The 20,956-nt window shown below is 40.7% G+C and overlaps 2 protein-coding genes across 2 annotated transcripts; both read left to right on the top strand.

Moving 5' to 3' along the window:
- Positions 1-123: 123 nt before the first annotated feature.
- Positions 124-8,520, top strand: LOC114571245 (bile salt-activated lipase). The gene is made up of 12 exons (XM_028602109.1): positions 124-201; positions 572-719; positions 1,845-1,964; positions 2,048-2,245; positions 2,370-2,500; positions 2,631-2,738; positions 2,873-2,987; positions 4,151-4,337; positions 4,479-4,682; positions 5,075-5,284; positions 5,394-6,283; positions 8,439-8,520. The coding sequence occupies exons 1-11, from the start codon at positions 136-138 to the stop codon at positions 5,572-5,574; spliced, it is 1,668 nt and encodes a 555-aa protein (XP_028457910.1). The 5' UTR covers positions 124-135; the 3' UTR covers positions 5,575-6,283; positions 8,439-8,520.
- LOC114571244 (bile salt-activated lipase-like) lies at positions 7,957-17,223 on the top strand. The gene is made up of 11 exons (XM_028602108.1): positions 7,957-8,022; positions 8,439-8,586; positions 8,709-8,828; positions 8,912-9,109; positions 9,234-9,364; positions 9,494-9,601; positions 9,736-9,850; positions 11,308-11,494; positions 15,842-16,045; positions 16,447-16,656; positions 16,766-17,223. The coding sequence occupies exons 1-11, from the start codon at positions 7,957-7,959 to the stop codon at positions 16,944-16,946; spliced, it is 1,668 nt and encodes a 555-aa protein (XP_028457909.1). The 3' UTR covers positions 16,947-17,223.
- The last annotated feature ends 3,733 nt before the right edge of the window (positions 17,224-20,956 follow it).

Raw genomic sequence — 20,956 nt, 5'->3', positions numbered from 1 at the left:
TGTGGTTACATATTATGGGTTATGTTATGTAACAGTGGAAAAAGCATGCCCACTGACTGATAAGGTTTTGTTTAAAGGAGGGGTCTCCTTTATAAAAATCTGGCCGACGACCAACCCTATTGTCACAGCGTGGTCATGATGGTGAAGCTGGGGATTTTGGTAGCTGTTGCCGTGTTTCTGGAGACGGTCTATGGGGCCTCTGTAAGTGTCACAAAAATGTCATTCTAGTGTATCCACAGAACCATGTGTTAAAGTTCTCTGTTCAGTCCTGAAATTAAGCTTCTATTCTTAATTAAGAAAGTATGGTAATTTGTTAATTTTTGAGCCATCAATCACTGATGAGAATATTGCAAAGCCATCAATCACTGATGAGAATATTGCAAAGCATTCTTTAAATTGCTACCGTGTTGCATTTTTTTTCTCCAAAACATGCCAAAAGGAAACTGAAAATTCAAATCTAAATGCAGCTTGCCACATTTCATTGGTGTACTTCTATGTAAAAGAAAAAATGCTTTTCAAGTCTACCCTAAACTTTATCTTCTTGCATGTCTTTGTGCTTGATTTCCTGTAGCTCGGGGTGGTGTACACAGAGGGAGGTATGGTGGAGGGAGAAAACATTCGTATTGGCTTATTTCGTCGCATGGACGTCTTCAAGGGGATTCCCTTTGCTGACATCCCTGGAAGATTTGAGAAACCAAAGCGCCACCCTGGCTGGGACGGTGGGTACACTGATTTAACTTATCTATGGAAAGCCATTTGATCATCAAATACATATCCACAAAATCAAGCAACAATTTCCTCAACTAGATGGCCGCACTAGTTCAAAAAACGTCAACAAGTTTACTAGTAGAGGATATTTATGCCTTACTAGTAAGTGCACATTTTCCATTAGTAGGGCATAAAATGTCTACTAGTACCACTAGTAAGGTAAAAAAAAAAAAAAAAGGTGCACTAGTAGTACGAGTGGCATCCTTTTTGGTCTTACTAGTAGCGATGAAGTACTCAAGTCCTGGACTTGAGTCGCTATTCTCTGGTCTCGTGACTCTACTAAGACTTGAGCACTGATGACTTGGACTTGAGGATTTATGAAATCGGACTTGAGCCTTCATGAAATAGGACTTGGAAGTTGGATGAAGTTTCTGACAACTTTTTGTGTGTAATAGGTCATAATCAATTGACATAAGATATTGATCATTGATATATATTTAGTCTGTAACTGTTTTCATGCAGGGGCCAGCAATGGAGTACTCGTGTCCTGGACTCACTCGAGTCGTTTTTCTATGACTTGACTCGTACTCAAACTCAGGTACTGGTGACTAAACAGAACCTTGAGTGTTGCCCCATCCCATCTGGAACACCCTCCCTGCAGATATCTAAAATGCTACATCCCTGGACTTTACCACAGCCTACAACCTCCCCTAGTATAGCCACTGTAATTCTGTAAAGCGGGTTTCTTGAAAGGCGCTATATAAATAAGTTATTGTTATTATCATTTTTATTAAACTCGAACCGACTTGGACTCTTCCTTGGTGACTTGAAACTTGACACAGACTTGACAGTTGGTGGCTCGACTGCAACACTGCTTACTAGAACATTTGCACTTACTAGTTAACTATTGAAGCGAAAACAGCCTCTACTATTTAACTAGTTGACACTTTTGCAGCACGATTGTTAGTTGTTAGTTGCTAGTGCAACTAGATATGTTTGCTCCTCTTGCAATCATAGCATCATCAGTCACGTCTGCCACCCCTTCTCTTTTAACTTGAATTGATCAAAAAAGTTTTGTAATGTGTCATGAAAACATACAGTACATCATTACTCACACCATGTGTGTCTCTAATCAGGTATTCTGAAGGCCACTGAGTACAGGCCGAGATGCATTCAGGTGAATCTCTTGATGACTGACACCAGAGGAAGTGAGGACTGTCTTTACCTTAACATCTGGGTTCCTCACGGCAGCAAAGGTAAAGACTGAGAGAAGCCTACAGTGATTCATCCATATTAGATCTACACTCTACAACTGGCTCTCTTTGTCTCTGTCTTGTAGTGTCCACTGGTCTGCCGGTCATGGTCTGGATCTATGGGGGAGGCTTCCTGGCTGGGGGCTCGATGGGTGCTAACTTCCTGGACAACTATCTGTACAGCGGGCAGGAGATTGCAGACAGAGGGAATGTTATTGTGGTGACACTGGGATACCGTGTGGGCACTATGGGCTTCCTGAGCACTGGAGACTCTGACTTACCCGGTAGGTGCCAGCACAGTGACAAAATTCAACCTAGAAAATGTTGGCCTGCCTGCCATTATTATAAATTGTTCCAATAAATTAGTAATTTCGGCCGTGATTGAGTGAAATGTTTGATCCGCGTCAGGAAACTACGGCCTTTGGGACCAGCATGCCGCCATCGCCTGGGTGAACAGGAACATCCGCTCGTTTGGAGGAGACCCTGACAACATCACCATCTTTGGAGAGTCTGCAGGCGGAGCTAGTGTCAGCTTCCAGGTGAGAAACTCATTGTGTAAGATGACAGATTGATGATATATATAAAATTAACATTCACAACTTGTTAATATGAATCTAACTTCATTTAAAAAAAAAACGACATTAAAAACACTATATTATCTGTCCACAGACTCTCACTCCCCACAACAAAGGGCTGTTCAAGAGAGCCATCTCCCAGAGCGGTGTTGCCCTTTGCCCATGGGGTATAAATAAGAACCCACGCAAGTTCGCTTTGGAGGTACACAACAGTTTCTCTGAAATGTTTTATTTCTTCTATAGAACTTTTAACACTACTTCGGAATAGTTCATTTAAAGGTGTATATAATGTCAGGGCTAGGAAACAATTAAAGATGATTTGAACTTTCTCCCCAGGTTGCTCTAAAGGTCAACTGCCCCACAGATCAAAACATGGCTGCCTGTTTGAAGATGACTGATCCTGCTCTCCTTACGTTGGCGGGCTCTCTCAGTCTGTCCAGCTCACCTGATCGTAAGGACCGCACGCCACATAACCACGTTTACATTTTCATTTTAGACATTGTGGTGCTTTCTACCAGAGGAATGAATAGATGAAAAAGTCATCTTGTTGCTTCTTCTGCAATGGTTAATGGCACCCCACTGGAGAAAATAATGGCACTATATATTTATTATATTTTTTTTTTTGCACAAAATTTAGATGGACATTTGGGCTCAAACAGAAAGCAGCCCCACTCTGCCTAATTTCTTCTAAATGTTTACTTGAACACACAGCAAAGACTACACCCTGTGACCATCAGTGTTGTGACCAAGTCATCTTTTCTTAAGTCATTTGGTCTCAAGTCTCAAGCAAGACTTGAGTTTTTTCGGGGGGCAAGTCTAGTCAAGGCAAGTCACTGATTATGTCACGTCAAGTCAAGTCCTTAGTTCAGGCAAATCCAGTTCCAAATCAAGTCGCTTTTTTTTCTTTTTACACCCAAGATAAAGCACTCTTACCGGTCTTTGTAAAAATAAAAGACAAGGTTTTAGTAGACCATCTAATTAAAATGATTGGCTAGTTTGTATAACTAGTACAAAACGTATGACAATGAATTTAATCCATTTATAATTAAATAAAATTATTAAATCCAAAAGTGATTACTCATGGCACAGCCATTGTGATGATCTGGTCTGACTAATGAAGCTTCATCAGGGGTCTTTACGTGTTGCTATAGCAAGGAGTTTGACTGACAGCCAGTCATGCCTCAAGTCAAGTCATTAAAACGATGACTTGAGTTGACTCCAAGTCTCAGTCCACATCTCTGCTGAACATTAACATGCGTGTAAATTCTCCAGTGCACATTGATAGACATTGCTGCCACAGTGTCAAATTACAAATGCTACCTCACACTGTAGTAGATTTTGATTTTGACGTGTTTTATTCAAATTTGAGAAATTGATTGACTCCAATCTATTCCTTTCATATTAACAGTTTAGTTTTTGCACGTATATAAAGCATACATTATTAAAGAAAATCTGTGGGTGCACATGTGTGCATTGCAGGGCTAAATTCCTCTAGCTTGGTCTTTTCAAACCAATAGCAGATCCAACATATGGGAAATTAGAATGCTAGTTAGGTATAAATTATACAGTTAGTACTGTACATAGTAAGTGTCTGGTTGTGTCTGTCTCTGTCAGACCCACTTGTATGGAACCTGTTATTGTCTCCTGTGATTGATGGGGACTTCCTGCCGGATGAGCCTTCCAAACTGTTCAACAATGCCGCTGCCGTTGACTACATCGCTGGAGTCAACGACATGGATGGACACGTGTTTACTGCTTTAGATGTTCCCTCAATCAACGCCCCCCTGGTGGACACCCCTATGTGAGTTGAAGCCATTTGATCAAAGTGTGAAACATTCACAATTCTACATTGGTTATACTCAGAGAAACACTGTACGTTTTTCTAGAAGTGCGTTGGTATGGTGTTTTATCAGACCTGATTTTCAAACCTTCCTGATTGCAGCGAGGATGTGAAGACGCTCCTGGCTTCTTACACTAAGGAGAAGGGCAAGGCTGGTTTGGACAACGCTTACTCCACATACACCTCCACCTGGGGCTCAAACCCCAGCAAGGAGACCATCAAGAAAACCGTTGTGGAGATTGGAACAGACTACATCTTCCTGGTTCCTACTCAGGCTGCCCTCTACCTTCATGCTGCCAACGCCACGTGAGAATAAGATCTTGCTGTACATACATTCTGTCTCTAAAGACTGGTAGCCCTTAATTGTGGATGACAAAAATCAAACGGTAAAGCAAAAGCCAAAAGTGATGAAGGTGTGACAGTTTGATACATAAAATAATAGAAAAAAAAATGATTCTGCATTTTAACTTTATTTTCTTAATAACTGAATGGCATAATATGGTAACATTGAATGGTTATTGTAAAATATAGTATATTTGATTGCATCATTTAAATACAAAATAAGTTATTTACTTTAAATTGCATGTTATGCATAAATTAATGAATTCACTTAATAATAATTATTCTTGTGACACACTCCATCTTTATTTAGCCCTGTTTGGTGTAGTCATCCCTTTTCTCTCCTTGTCTTACCAAAGAACTGGCCGTACCTACTCGTACCTCTTCTCTCAGCCCAACCGTATGGGGGGCATTGGTAGGCCCTACCCCAGCTGGATGGGAGCCGACCACGCTGATGACCTGCAGTACGTGTTCGGAAAGCCTTTCTCCACACCACTGGGGTACTGGCCTCGCCACCGTGACGTCTCTGGCTACATGATCGCCTACTGGACTAACTTTGCCAAAACTGGGTATAAACATAGGATAAACACAGAAATAAAACCAACCGGAATCAGACATTGGAATAGAAAACTAAAACTGCCTCAATTCATATGCCCTTTTCTCTGGTTATGTCCACAGGGACCCTAACAAAGGAGAGAGCGTGCCCGTGACCTGGCCTAGATTCACCAGCACTGGACACCAGTACCTGGAGATCAACTCTAAGATGAACAAGAACTATGTAGGACAGAAGATGAGAATGCGTTATGTGCATTTCTGGTCTAGCATCCTACCCAACCTTCCCATATCCTTCTCAGAGTAAAGACTGTGTGCAATCACCTGTGCACCTGCAATCTGGACCTATAGACTAATATTAAATTAGTATTGGTTCATGAAAAATTGATGATGAATAGGCCTACAAATTATATTTCCTTGGTTTTATTGTATTATGTGTTGGGCCTCTTTACAATATGTAGTGATAAACAAATTCACTATGCACATATGAAACCTATTGGGTTTGTTTGATTTTTGGTTGGTTTTGGATGATAACAGATGCTAAGTTAATCATATTTTGGTATGGATCTTAGTGTACAAAACATTATTGATGGTGCAGAAGTATGTGCTAACTTTGCAAAACAAAATAAACTAAATTCAAAAAGACAATAAAAATAGTGATATTGATGCATTTTACTGTTATTCCGATTCCACTGCCATTTTGTTAGCAGTTCATCTTTGTTAGCTAACGTTAGCGTACAAGTAGCCAGATTTAAACAAATGTATGACAGCTGATGTTGTTTAAGGTAATGTGCTTGGTAAATGCGTGTCAATGAACAACAAGGTACCATAATAATACAGGAAATAAGACGAGGCAGAGTCGAAGATTTCTACAATGCAAATTTAGAGCTGTCTTCACCAAATCCATTACGTTAGTTTCCTAGCTAATTCAGGACATTCAAAGAGATGGACCAGTTTTAAAACAAGGCCGTTAGAGGTTGTTAGCACTGTTATTACATGGACACAAAAAAACAAAGGTAAGCCTGTGTTTAATTAACTCAAGACAAATAATTGAGATAATCGTGAAAATTAAGTGGAGACTATGTCTGTTTGATTTAGCTAGCTTAGCTAGGCTATAGCTAACGTAGCTAAATTAGCTAATCAATGCCATTTGTCCATGCTACCCTGGGTTGGCTATTTTCTTCTGTTCCACATAATTTCATACAAGGAACAGGAATTTAAATAAATATGAGTTGTAATACATGATGTAAAATAAATTGGTTGGGACAGCCAGCTAACCGCAATTTAACTAATTTTAAAACCCAGCATACTGAGACCGCTAACCTGTCTGCTTACTGTTGAAGCATTTCTCTCCAAGAAAAGGAGGGAATGAGGAAAGCTATGTCATGTTTGGTAGGTGTAGCTAACTATTCAAAATACTGGTATACATAATTAAACCACATAATGTCTTCCTGGTGGTTTGTGGCCCCCAGCTGAACATATTGTATACTGTAAACACATTTAAATATGGTAATAAATGTATATGTCCACATTTTTACAGTATACAGGTTCTTTTGGACAGCCATGAAAATGCTGGTGTGTAGGTTATTGGCTAGATTGATATACCCTCACTGGCCATAGTAAAATAGATATGTAACATTTTGGAGAGATGCTTGTGTCCACTTTATTTACTAAAACTTTGCAGCATTAGGAAAAGGGTCATCCATGAAAAAAGGATTAACTTTTGGATTGCTCCAGCAGTGTGACTTTGAGTCCAGTTGGACAGCTGTGTCAACTCAGCAGATTTCTGATACACATCAAAAGTTGGAAACTAAAAATCACATCTCAACAGCAGTCACACAAACCTTTTCCATGAAGCCCAAGGCATGTCTGTGTAGGGTTTTTCCCCCCAGCAATTTTCTCAAAGTCCCCCATTAGATATCTCAAAACGATCTCAAAGCCAAAAGAAAGCCTGACACAAGATTTTGGGATTAGGTGATGACATAATTTCCCTTCTATTAAAACTGTACAAGGATCCTCTCCTTTGAGACAGCTATAGATTTAAATGTTGTGGCCAAAACTCCAACCTACTTCTTGGCATAGGTCGAGAGGGAACTTTCAACGGAGTCAAATGGCAATATCAAAGCACAAGACAAGGATGCCCCCTTTCACCATTTTGTTTGTCTTCACTATTTAATCATTCCCAATTTGGCTCCATGGAGAGGAGAGCTTCTAAGGACAGGACAGGATCAGTCCATTGCCATGGCCATCCTAACACAACTTCACTTCTTTAGTCAGTTTGCATGTTGGCAGTTTCTTGTGGGGTGGAGTTGGTAAAGATAGTTCTTCATGTGTGATAAGGAAATACAACCACAAGGCCAAGGAATCATTTTTTAGATTACGGTACATATGTCTTAGAGAAAGAAGGGATTATTGAAATCTGTTCAGTGTCCACTGAAAACCACTTATCTCCCATGTTAGAAGCAAAATCAGCCTATATTTTGGTTTGATTACTATTATGTTATTTTGATGACGTGTTTAAGGTAATCTATGTGAAGTATTGAGGAAAGTGCTGATGATACAATGTGGTTAAATATTATGTGTTATGTAACAGTGAAAAAAGCATGCCCACTGGTCAGGTGTTGTTTGGGGGAGGGGTCTCCTGTATAAAAGTCTGGTTGACGATCAACCCGATTGTCACAGTGTGGTCATGATGGTGAAGCTGGGGATTTTGGTAGCTGTTGCCGTGTTTCTGGAGACGGTCTCTGGGGCCTCTGTAAGTGTCACAACATTTTTATGCTAGTGTATCCAAAGAACCGTTTCTTAAGGTTCTCTGTTCAGTCCTAAAATAAAGCTTCTATTGTTGATTTTGAACGTATGATAATTTGAGCCGTCAATCACTGATGAGTGTATTGTATTGCATTGGATCAAAAGTCTTACTATGTCTCTCTCACACCAAATTTCTAACAATTTTATTTGTTACAAAGCATTCTTTAAATTGCTACAGTGTTGCATGACTGATTGATTCAAACATTTTCATTTTTTTCAAAGCATGCCAAAAGGAAACTGAGAATTCTATTCTAAATGCAGCATGCCACATTTCATTTGTAGTTCTATGTATAAAAAGAAATCTGAGTGAACTACCATATCAAGTCAATCTTCTTGCATGTCTTTGTGCTTGATTTCCTGTAGCTCGGGGTGGTGTACACAGAGGGAGGTATGGTGGAGGGAGAAAACATTCGTATTGGCTTATTTCGTCGCATGGACGTCTTCAAGGGGATTCCCTTTGCTGACATCCCTGGAAGATTTGAGAAACCAAAGTCCCACCCTGGCTGGGACGGTGAGTAGTCTGATTTAACATATCAACGACTGGATTTTACATCTAGATCCAAAAATACAGACCATAATTCACAATTTGCCCAAGTCCTACTCTGCTGTTACACCGTGTGTGTCTCTAATCAGGTATTTTGAAGGCCACTGAGTACAGGCAGAGATGCATTCAGGTGAACATGTTGATGACTGACACCAGAGGCAGTGAGGACTGTCTTTACCTTAACATCTGGGTGCCTCACGGCAGCAAAGGTAAAGACTGAGAGAAGCCTACAGTGATTCATCCATATCAGATCTACACTCTACAACTGGCTCTCATTGTCTCTGTCTCGTAGTGTCCACTGGTCTGCCGGTCATGGTCTGGATCTATGGGGGAGGCTTCCTGGCTGGGGGCTCGATGGGTGCTAACTTCCTGGACAACTATCTGTACAGCGGGCAGGAGATTGCAGACAGAGGGAATGTTATTGTGGTGACACTGGGATACCGTGTGGGCACTATGGGCTTCCTGAGCACTGGAGACTCTGACTTACCCGGTAGGTGCCAGCACAGTGACAAAATTCAACCTAGACAATGTTGGCCTGCCTGCCATTATTATAAATTGTTCCAATAAATTAATAATTTCGGCCGTGATTGAGTGAAATGTTTGATACGCGTCAGGAAACTACGGCCTTTGGGACCAGCATGCCGCCATCGCCTGGGTGAACAGGAACATCCGCTCGTTTGGAGGAGACCCTGACAACATCACCATCTTTGGAGAGTCTGCCGGCGGAGCTAGTGTCAGCTTCCAGGTGAGAAGCTCATTGTGTAAGATGACAGATTGATTATATATATAAAATTAACATTCACAACTTCTTAATATGAATCTAACTTCATTTAAAAAACAACAACATTAAAAACACTATATTATCTGCCCACAGACTCTCAGTCCCCACAACAAAGGGCTGTTCAAGAGAGCCATCTCCCAGAGCGGTGTTGCCCTTTGCCCATGGGCTGTTAATAAGAACCCACGCAAGTTCGCTGAGGGGGTACACAGCAGCTTCTCTGAAATGTTTTATCCTTTCTATGGAACTTTTAACACTTTTTTGGAATAGTTAATTTAAAGGTGTATATAATGTCACGGCTAGGAAACAATTAACAATGATTTGAACTCTCTCCCCAGGTTGCTCTAAAGGTCAACTGCCCCACAGATCAAAACATGGCTGCCTGTTTGAAGATGACTGATCCTGCTCTCCTTACGTTGGCGGGCTCTCTCAGTCTGTCCAGCTCACCTGATCGTAAGGACCGCACGCCACATAACCACGTTTACATTTTCATTTTAGACATTGTGGTGCTTTCTACCAGAGGAATGAATAGATGAAAAAGTCATCTTGTTGCTTCTTCTGCAATGGTTAATGGCACCCCACTGGAGAAAATAATGGCACTGTAGGGAATGTGACATACATAATTCACCTTATTTGTTAAGTGTGGTTCTACACACTGTTGATTATTAATGCAGCACCTTGTTCTTAATATGGTTCTACATGCGGTGATAAACGTAATACATATACATGTAATTTACTGTCCTTAGTCACTTCATGTAATTATGACTGTTCAGGGACGGCGGCCCCTTTAAAAGTTCTGAATGCGTGATGACGTTAGACGCTACGGGGTTTTGTTGCTGGTCAGCGCCTTTTTCCTTGTAGAGTTGTTGTCTTGCTAAAAAATAAACGACACACGCACTTGTGTGCTCAACGTGAGAAATTGCCTTTTGTAAATATACTTCAATTTCCACAGCACTATATATTTATTATTATTATATTCATCTTAATGCCTAACTCCTAATGTTCATATAACATTAGTGAATGCAAGCACATTAATTAGCATTTTCTTTTGCAACTTTACATGACATTATTATTTGTTTGTGCTAAATTTAGAGGGACATTTGAGCTCAAACAGAAAGCAGCCTCACTCTGCCTAATTTCTTCTAAATGTTTACTTGAACACACAGCAAAGACTACACCCAATGACCATCAGTGTTGTGACCAAGTCATCTTTTCTTAAGTCCCAAGTCATTTGGTCTCAAGTCTCAAGCAAGTCTTGAGTTTTTTTGGGGGGCAAGCCTAGTCAAGGCAAGTCACTGTCGAGTCCTTAGTTCAGGCAAATCCAGTTCCAAATCAAGTCACTTTTTTCTTTTTACACCCAAGATAAAGCACTCTTACCGGTCTTTGTAAAAAAAAAAAAAGACAAGGTTTTAGTAGACCATCTAATTAAAATGATTGGCTAGTTTGTATAACTAGTACAAAAAGTATGACAATGAATTTAATCCGTTTATAATTAAATAAAATTATTAAATCCAAAAGTGATTACTCATGGCACAGCCATTGTGATGATCTGGTCTGACTAATGAAGCTTCATCAGGGGTCTTTACGTGTTGCTATAGCAAGGAGTTTGCTGCCACTGTGTCAAATTTCAAATAGTAGATTTTGAAGTCAATAATGTGTTTTATTCAAACTGGCAATTTTGAGAAATTGATTGACTCCAATCTATTCCTTTCCTATTAACAGTTTAGTTTTTGCACGTATAAAGCATCAATTATTTAAAATGTGCCTTGGAGGGCTAAATTCCTCTAGCTTGGTTGGCTTTTCAAATCAACAGCAGATCCAGCATATGGGAAATTAAAATGCCATTTAGGTATAAATTATACAGTTAGTACTGTACATAGTAAGTGTCTGGTTGTGTCTGTCTCTGTCAGACCCACTTGTATGGAACCTGTTATTGTCTCCTGTGATTGATGGGGACTTCCTGCCGGATGAGCCTTCCAAACTATTCAACAATGCCGCTGCCGTTGACTACATCGCTGGAGTCAATGACATGGATGGACACGTGTTTACTGGTTTAGATGTTCCTTCAGTCAACGCCCCCCTGGTGGACACCCCTATGTGAGTTGAAGCCATTTGATCAAAGTGTGAAACATTCACAATTCTACATTGGTTCTACTCAGAGAAACACTGTACGTTTTTCTAGAAGTGCGTTGTAGGGGTGGGCGATATATATCGTTTACGATAATATCGTCATTGTTGTGTTAACGATGTGCAACTTGACATTATCGAGTATTTAAATTACTTAGAAAAAAAACACTTCAAAACACACATTGGAACCAAGGGGGTAAGCTTCGCTTCAGAACGCGAACCTCCGATGGCGCCATTTTGTTGCTACAAAGCGATCACCTCTTGTTAGCATTACACTGACCGCCATTTTTTTTTTTACGTCACTTGACTGCGAATAACTTTACATCTGAAGAGTTTAAAGACTCTATTTGTCCATTGTTTATTTATAAAGAAACACGACAATGTATAAAAGGCTCCATTACCTTGTACCTCACGTTATAGCTCCGTAGCAGACGTTTTTGTAAAAATAAGCTAACGATTGTGTCATAACCAAGTGACTTACTGTCGCACAGTAGAGGAATTACCGTACAGTACAAGAGAAGCTCGCAAGCAGTTTCGACTTACATTAGCTGTTTAGGTTTAATTACTAATGTTAACTAGCATGTTAGTTAGCAATAATTAGCCTGTGCCCATGTTATCTCCTTACATACAGCTACACTCTCTGTCTCTGTAAGATTGGAAATTATTGAGATTTCTCTTGTCACAGCTACCAGAAGACTTACAACTTTCAGACACGTTGCTCACGTCACATTTACATTGTCTCTGTCAGTTGGAGGCTGCGCGGTAAAGCAAGAGATCACCGGAAAAGTGCTTCTAATAGCCTTCACTGGTCTCCGTCCAGAGCAACGGGGTCTATTGGTCCATTGTATATATGTCAATGATTGGAACCAAGGGGGTAAGCTTCGCTTCAGAACTCGAGCCATCTATGGCGCCATTTTGTTGCTAACTGGCCATCACCTCCTGTTAGCATTCCGCTGACCGCCATTTTTATTTTACGTCACTTGACTGCAAATAACTTTACATCAGAAATGTTTGAAGACTGTATTTGTCCGTTGTTTAGTTCCAAAGAAACACGACAATGTATAAAAGGCTCCATTACCTTGTACCTCACGTTATGGCTCCGTAGCAGACGTTTTTGTAAAAATAAGCTAACGATTGTGTCATAACCAAGTGACTTACTGTCGCATAGTAGAGGAATTACCGTATAGTACAGGAGAAGCTCGCAGGCAGTTTCGACTTACATGAGCTGTTTAGGTTTAATTACTAATGTTAACTAGCATGTTAGTTAGCAATAATTAGCCTGTGCCCATGTTATCTCCTTACATACACCTACACTCTCCGTATCTGTAAGATTGGGAATGATTGAGATTTCTCTTGGCACAGCTACCAGAAGACTTCCAAATTTCAGACACGTTGCTCACGTCACATTAGGCTCGTTCGAGATGACCCAGATCTGCGCAGAATCGATCACCGGCGATCGCCGCCCAATGCATGCTGGTTAGATTCTTGTCCGACTTGATCCCAACTTGTTCTGACATCATGCACACGTGGGCAACGATAATCTCACGAGACCAAGGCGGCCGCAGTTCTGAGACGCAGGTGTCAGTACCCGATCCGTTCCAACTGCACAATCCGTTCTGCGCATGCGCAAGATGTTCGCGCATGCGCTTTGGTACGATGATTTACGACACTACCCGATCTGTTCCAACACTAGCCTCCACCGGGAAGCTAACGTTAGTTTAGCTAATAGCTAATTCACGTTAGTTTAGCTAATAGCTAATTCGGTTCGCTAATAGCGGTCTGCCGTTAGCCTCCACTGGGAAGCTAACGTTACTTTAGCTAACAGTTCATTTGGCTAACCGCTAGCTGATTGTAGCGGTCTGCCGTCCGTCAGCCTCCACAGTTAAGCTAACGTTAGTTTGGCTAACAGCTAATTCGGCTAACCGGTAGCTGAGACAGCATGCAAACTTTTAAAAGACCCTCAAAATAAAACTTCAAAACAAACGTTAACATATATAACAGCTGTTACGTCAGTTCTACTTTACTTGTGCTCATTTAAAATACAATCACTTAATACTTGTCTTTATTGTTACTGTAAAGTCTTAATTTTGCTGTAGCCTGCTTTTCCCATTATGTTTGACCTAACGTTATTTTAGACTGAATCTAGCTGTCCGTTCTGCCTGCACGATCCGTTCTGCGCATGCGTTATTTGTCGGCTAGCGGTTAGCCGAATTAGCTGTTAGCTTGGGTGGAGGCTAGCGTGGAACAGATCGGGCAGGTGTAAAACGGTATTATCATCTGCGCATGCGCAGAACGGATTGTGCAGGTGGAACGGATCGGGTACTGACAGCAGGTAGCGCAGCAGCTTTTCACCAACTGCAAGAGACAGGCGGACGCAGGCGGACCCAGGGCATGCTGGGAAACGCTGGCCTCTCAGCTGATCGAACAGCTGATTGGTTCAGAATCGACTTAACATGACGACGTTTTATATAAACTTTTTATTGATTTTGAATCGGAGGGATTTTAACTGCTATTTGTCTCATTTAAAGGCTTATTCTGTACAGAACACCTGTTGTGAGGCTGATAGTTATGTTTAGAAGACAGAGAGACTAAATCTCTTCAGATTACGGATCATCTACAGTCTGTTGTTAATTAAAATCAGCAACAGATCACATGTAGAGCATTCTGACAGCTACTCTGTCATAATAAAATCAACTGGAGACTGTGTACAAGCTGATATATGGGTCTGATAACAATTTATTAAATCGGAATCGGACCACAGTGTTTATGTCACTTGTTGTTCAGCCTGAAGGCTGCTGGAATCAGCCATAGACAGTATATAAGGAATCAGCTGGAAAACTGTCCGATTTGAGAGCGGACTTTAGTCACCGCCCCCCGCTGCTGCCGCCTGCTCTCGTCCGCTTTACAGGCGAGGCGCAGTTCATCTCGAACGAGCCTATTCTCTCAGTTGGAGGCTGCGCAGTAAAGCTGACCATCACCGGAAAAGTGCTTCATTGGTCTCCGTCCAGAGCTACGGGGTCTATACTGTCTATGATTGAAACGCTACACATTCCCTAATGTCAACAAAGATGGCGGCGCGCGATTGTGCAGCGGCTACTAGCTCTCCTGTCGGTGTATATTTAAACAAGTACAGCCACACTGAACTAATCAATAGGACTACGATACAACACAGCCATTACGAGAGCCTTCCAGGCGGCTCATAGCATCCCGGAGGACACCGCCAGACCGGGCGCTGCAGGTTGTTGTCGGCGCTAGCACGCCGAGCTAGCTAACGGCAGGATGAGAAAATAACTCCGACAAGACCAGAGGCGGAGGACTGCATTTTTGTGCACAATGAATGGAGTACCAACAGCAGGATCTTTGCCCAGCACGGCTCACCTGACCTGGAGCCCTGTCGGTAATATACTGACCATTTTATTTACTACATAGCCCCCGATGCTAACGTTAGCACAAGTTTGGCTCACTGCTAACCATAGTGAACACACTGCATCGCGATCACCTGGAGGGGACTTCTACAAGGCGTCCTTAAAGTCTGTACTCCCCAGCTTTTTCCAGCATGTAGATTGTATTACTAGAGGGAAGAACACACTATACCATGTATACTCTAACATCAAGAAAGCATACAGAACTGCTCCTCTCCCTCACCTGGGCCAGTCAGATCACATCCAACTATTCCTGATCCCAACATAAGTCCCGGTCAGAAGGACTATACAGCCAAGTAGAAGACCATTTGCTCCAGGGCTCTCTTGTAAAAGAGACTTGACTATCTCAATGGGACATCACCTGGTAAAATAAAGGATAAATAAAAAATTTAAAAAAAAAGGACAATCAGAACCTGGCCTGACTCGACCCTATCCCAGCTCCAGGACTGCTTCCAATAAGGACCTGGTTGTGTGCAATATGTTACAGAACAGAGCCCTTTGTTTATTATTATGATTTCATCTTGCTTGTATGCTGCACAATTTACATTACAGCAGAGGTGAACAACTGAATGTGTACACAGAGTTAAATGCTCCTACACTAGTTCAATTATTATTAGTATAGTATTAGTATTTTGTCTTTGAATTGTTTTTACTTACTTACATTTTAAATAAAATAAATAAGAACTGTTTTCATTCAACATTGTGCCCATTGTTATCATCAGTGATTAAGTAACTCAGACTTTTAAAAACACATTTTTAAAGGATATCGTCTAATCATCGTTATCGTCAAAATCGGAAAAAATATCGAGATATTATTTTTGTTCCATATTGCCCACCCCTAGTGCGTTGCTATGGTGTTTTATCAGACCTCATTTTCAAACCTTCCTGATTGCAGCGAGGATGTGAAGAGGCTCCTGGCTTCTTACACTAAGGAGAAGGGCAAGGCTGGTTTGGACAACGCTTACTCCACATACACCTCCACCTGGGGCTCAAACCCCAGCAAGGAGACCATCAAGAAAACCGTTGTGGAGATTGGAACAGACTACATCTTCCTGGTTCCTACTCAGGCTGCCCTCTACCTTCATGCTGCCAACGCCACGTGAGAATAAGATCTTGCTGTACATACATTCTGTCTCTAAAGACTGGTAGCCCTTAAGTGTGGATGACATAAATCAAACAGTAAAGCAGAAACCAAAAGTAATGGTGTGACAGTTTGATACATAAAATAATAGAAAAAATGTTTACTCTGCATTTTAACTTTATTTTCTTAATAATTGAATGGCATAATATGGTAACATTGAATGGTAATTGTAAAAGATAGTATATTTGATTGCATCATTTAAATACAAAATAAGCTATTTACTTTAAATTGCATGTTATGCATAAATGAATGAATTCCCTTGATTTATCAAAGGATAATAATTATTTTTGTGACACACTCCATCTTTATTTAGCTCTGTTTGGTGTAGTCATCCCTTTTCTCTCCTTGTCTTACCAAAGAACTGGCCGTACCTACTCGTACCTCTTCTCTCAGCCCAACCGTATGGGGGGCATTGGTAGGCCCTACCCCAGCTGGATGGGAGCCGACCACGCTGATGACCTGCAGTACGTGTTCGGAAAGCCTTTCTCCACACCACTGGGGTACTGGCCTCGCCACCGTGACGTCTCTGGCTACATGATCGCCTACTGGACCAACTTTGCCAAAACTGGGTATAAACATAAGAGAATCACAGAAATTAAACAAACCGGAATCAAACATTGGAATAGAAAACTAAAACTGCCTCAATTCGTATGCCCTTTTCTCTGGTTATGTCCACAGGGACCCTAACAAAGGAGAGAGCGTGCCCGTGACCTGGCCTAGATTCACCAGCACTGGACACCAGTTCCTGGAGATCAACTCTAAGATGAACAAGGACTATGTAGGACAGAAGATGAGAATGCGTTATGTGCATTTCTGGTCTAGCATCCTACCCAACCTTCCCATATCCTTCTCAGAGTAAAGACTGTGTGCAATCCCCTGTGCACCTGAAATGTGGACCTAAAGACCTGAAGTATTAAATTAGTATTGGTTCATGAAAAATAAATTGATGACGAATACAAATTATATTTCATTGTTTTTTTTTTTTATTATGTTTTAGGCCTTTTTAATATTTAGTGCTAAACATATTTACATATTTACTACTGCATGAAACCTTGGTATTGGTTTTGTTTGGTTTTTGGATGACAACAGATCCTAAGTTAATCATATTTTGGATCTTAATTTACAAAACAGTATTGATGGTGCATAAGTGTTAACTTTGCAAAACAAAATAAACAAAATAAAAAAAAACTCTTCAGTTCATCTGCTTTAGCTAGCGTACAGGTTGCCTAATGTAAGCCAGTTTATAGCCTCTATGGTGACAGCTGATGTTGTTTCAGGCAATGTGCCTGGTTAATGCATGTCAACGAACAACAAGATGATTGAAGATTTCTACGATGCAAATTAAGAGCTGTCTTCACCAAATCCATTTAAGGCCCATGACATGGTGCTCTTTGGATGCTTTTATATAGACCTTAGTGGTCCCCTAATACTGTATCTGAAGTCTCTTTTATATAGACCTTAGTGGTCCCCTAATACTGTATCTGAAGTCTCTTTTATATAGACCTTAGTGGTCCCCTAATACTGTATCTGAAGTCTCTTTTATATAGACCTTAGTGGTCCCCTAATACTGTATCTGAAGTCTCTTTTATATAGACCTTAGTGGTCCCCTAATACTGTATCTGAAGTCTTTTATATAGACCTTAGTAGTCCCATAATACTATATCTGAAGTCTCTTTTATATAGACCTTAGTGGTCCCCTAATACTGTATCTGAAGTCTCTTTTATATAGACCTTAGTAGTCCCCTAATACTGTATCTGAAATCTCTTTTATATAGACCTTAGTGGTCCCCTAATACTGTATCTGAAGTCTCTTTTATATAGGCCTAAGTGGGCCCCTAATACTGTATCTGAAGTCTCTTTCCCGAAATTCAGCCTTGGTGCAGAATTACAGCCCTAGCACTAGAACCAGTCCCACAATGAGCGTTCCTTAGTATGTGCCATTTCTGTGTCTGTAGCTTTAAATGCTATTGAGGAGGAGAGAAGGGGGGGAAGGTGGAGAGTGGGGGTGTGGCAAGGGGGAAAGCTTTGCTTCAGAACTCTAACCTCCGATGGCGCCATTTTGATGCTACAAAGCGATCACCTCCCGTTAGCATCCCACTGACTAGCATTCATTTTGACGTCACTTGACAGCGAATAACTTTACATCTGAAGCGTAAAGACTCTATTTGTCCATTGTTTATTTCTAAAGAAACACGACAATGTATAAAAGGCTCCATTAACTTGTACCTCATGTTATGGCTCTGTAGTAGATGTTTTTGTAAAAATGATTGTGTCATAACCACACAACTTACTGTCGCATTGTAGAGAAATTACCGTATAGTACAGGAGAAGCTCGCAGGCAGTTTCGACTTACATTAGCTGTTTAGGTTTAATTACTAATGTTAACTAGCATTTTAGTTAGCAATAATTAGCCTGTGCCCATGTTATCTCCTTACATATACCTACGCTCTCTGTCTCTGCAAGATTAGGAATGATTGAGATTTCTCTTGGCACAGCTACCAGAAGACTTACAACTTTCAGACTGGTTGCTCACGTCACATTTACGTTGTCTCTCTCAGTTGGAGGCTGCGCAGTAAAGCAAGAGATCACCGGAAAAGTGCTTCTAATAGCCATAATAACGGGATCTGTTGGTCCATTCTTATATACCTTCTATGGGGTGTGGCCTTGACCAACTGCCACTTTGCTCGTTTGAAAGCCATGATGTCTCTCTCTCTCATGAGTGGGCCAAATTCTCTGGGTGAGCAAAGCAGAGAAAGGGGAGGTAACCTTGCTCCTTATGACCTCATAAGGAGAAGATTCCAGATCGGCCCATCTGAGCTTTCATTTTCTCAAAGGCAGAGCAGGATACCCAGGGCTCGGTTTACACCTATCGCCATTTCTAGCCACTGGGGGACCATAGGCAGGCTGGGGGAACTCATATTAATGTTAAAAAACCTCAAAAAGTGAAATTTTCATGTCATGGGACCTTTAACGTTAGTTAGGACACTAAAGAGCTGGACCAAGGCCTTCAGAGGTTGTTATCACACATTTGTTAAAATGCAATAAAGGGAGATTTCCTGGATCTTTTCACACGTAGACCACATTGGACCAGGTCCAGATTCAAAACCACTATACCTAGACTTGTCAAATCTGGACTAAATTATCCCAGAGAGGCTCAAGATTCTTATAAAATAGGTTTTAGATTTGTGAAAGCTTTATTCTTTGTAAAGTCTAGGTATAGTGTTTTTTTGGAACTGAACCTAGTTCAATGTGGTCTACATGTGAAAAATACATTCAAATCTCCCTTTAGTGTACATAAATATAATAAAGCTTTCACATATCTTAAAGTATGTTTTAGACATTAATACTTTCACACGCTTTCACAACAGTAAGAGGTGCAAAAAACGTGCAAATAAACTGAACTGCTGAATCGGACTCTGTGAAGCGGAAGCCAACTTCAGTCGTTGAAGTAATGCATTTTATACAAATAATTTGTTCTTCATGGATTCGTTCAGCAGTATTCAGAAACCTGTAGGAAAACAAAGCTCTGCTACACTCAACATAATTTTTGTCTTGGCTTGTCTTAAAACAACAAATTATGTTTTTGTATTGTTTTACATTGATAGAGCTATTATTTAAAAATTGCCAATTTATTTATAATCTGGTCAATGTCATTGCAATTTGAATTTGTTTGATTAATACCCCAACTAGCCTACTGTATATGAGTGGCATGCCCACATTACGTTTTATTCATCACAACAAACACTAATAATTATTACATATAGAAACCAAGACAAGACATATACGAGCAAAGACTCAGTTGTGTCTTCCTTGTGGTTTATTGGTTGTTGGTGGCCCCTGGCTGAACATATTGTATGTAGCCTATACACATATAACTATGGTAATATGTCCACATTTCTATACAGGTGCTTTTGGACAGCCATGAAGATGCTGGTGTGTAGGTTATCGGCTAGATTGATATACCCTCACTGGCCATAGTAAAATAGATTTTGGAGCAATGCTCATGTCCACTTTCATTTACTAAAACTCCTCATTGTAATCTCTGAAGAAGGTATTTACAGTCCAGCTTTGCAATGTTAGGAAAAGGGTCTTACATGAAGCAAGGATTTACTTTTGGATTGCTCCAGCAGTGTAACTTTGAGTCCAGTTGGACAGAACGAAAGATCAAATCTCAAACATCAGTCACAAAAAACCTTTTCCATGAAGGCCAAGGCATGTCTGTGAAGGTTTTTTTTTGCCCCAGCAATTTTCTCAAAGTCCCCCGCTAGATATCTCAAAACGATCTTAAAGCCAAAAGAAAGCATCGGTGATCACATAATTTCCCTTATATTACAATTGTACAAGGTTCCTCTCTTTTGTGACAGCTATAGACTGATTTCATATTTAAATGTTAACTCAAAATGTGTGGCCCAGATTCTAACCTACTTCTTGGCCTAGGTTGAGAGGAAACTTTCATTTTTGTTGTAATATCAAAGCCCAAGACAAGGATGCCCCCTTTCACCCTTTTATTTGCCATCACTATTTAAATGTAATGTATAGGACTGCATTTATATAGTGCTTAGGGCTGCATTTACTATATCGTGATTTTCTGGTCTTAATGACTAATCAAAGCACTTTTACATAGTACAGACAACAATTCACACACATTCACTCACTGGTGGTTGAAGCTGCTATACAAGGCGCCACCTGTTCATCAGATAAACATTCACACACCGAGGCACAGCATCAGGAGCAATTCAGGGTTTAGTGTCTGGCCCAAGGCCATGGCAATGGCCATCCTCACACACATCCACACACATCCTCACACAACTTCACTTCTTTAGTCAGTTTGCATGTTGGCAGTTTCTTGTGGGGTGGAGGGGGTAAAGA

The sequence above is a fragment of the Perca flavescens genome, chromosome 16 (genome assembly GCF_004354835.1).
Source record: "Perca flavescens isolate YP-PL-M2 chromosome 16, PFLA_1.0, whole genome shotgun sequence".
In the NCBI taxonomy this organism is placed as follows: domain Eukaryota; kingdom Metazoa; phylum Chordata; class Actinopteri; order Perciformes; family Percidae; genus Perca; species Perca flavescens.
Note: the sequence above shows the minus strand (reverse complement) of the source record. Positions and strands in the feature narration are given on the sequence as shown.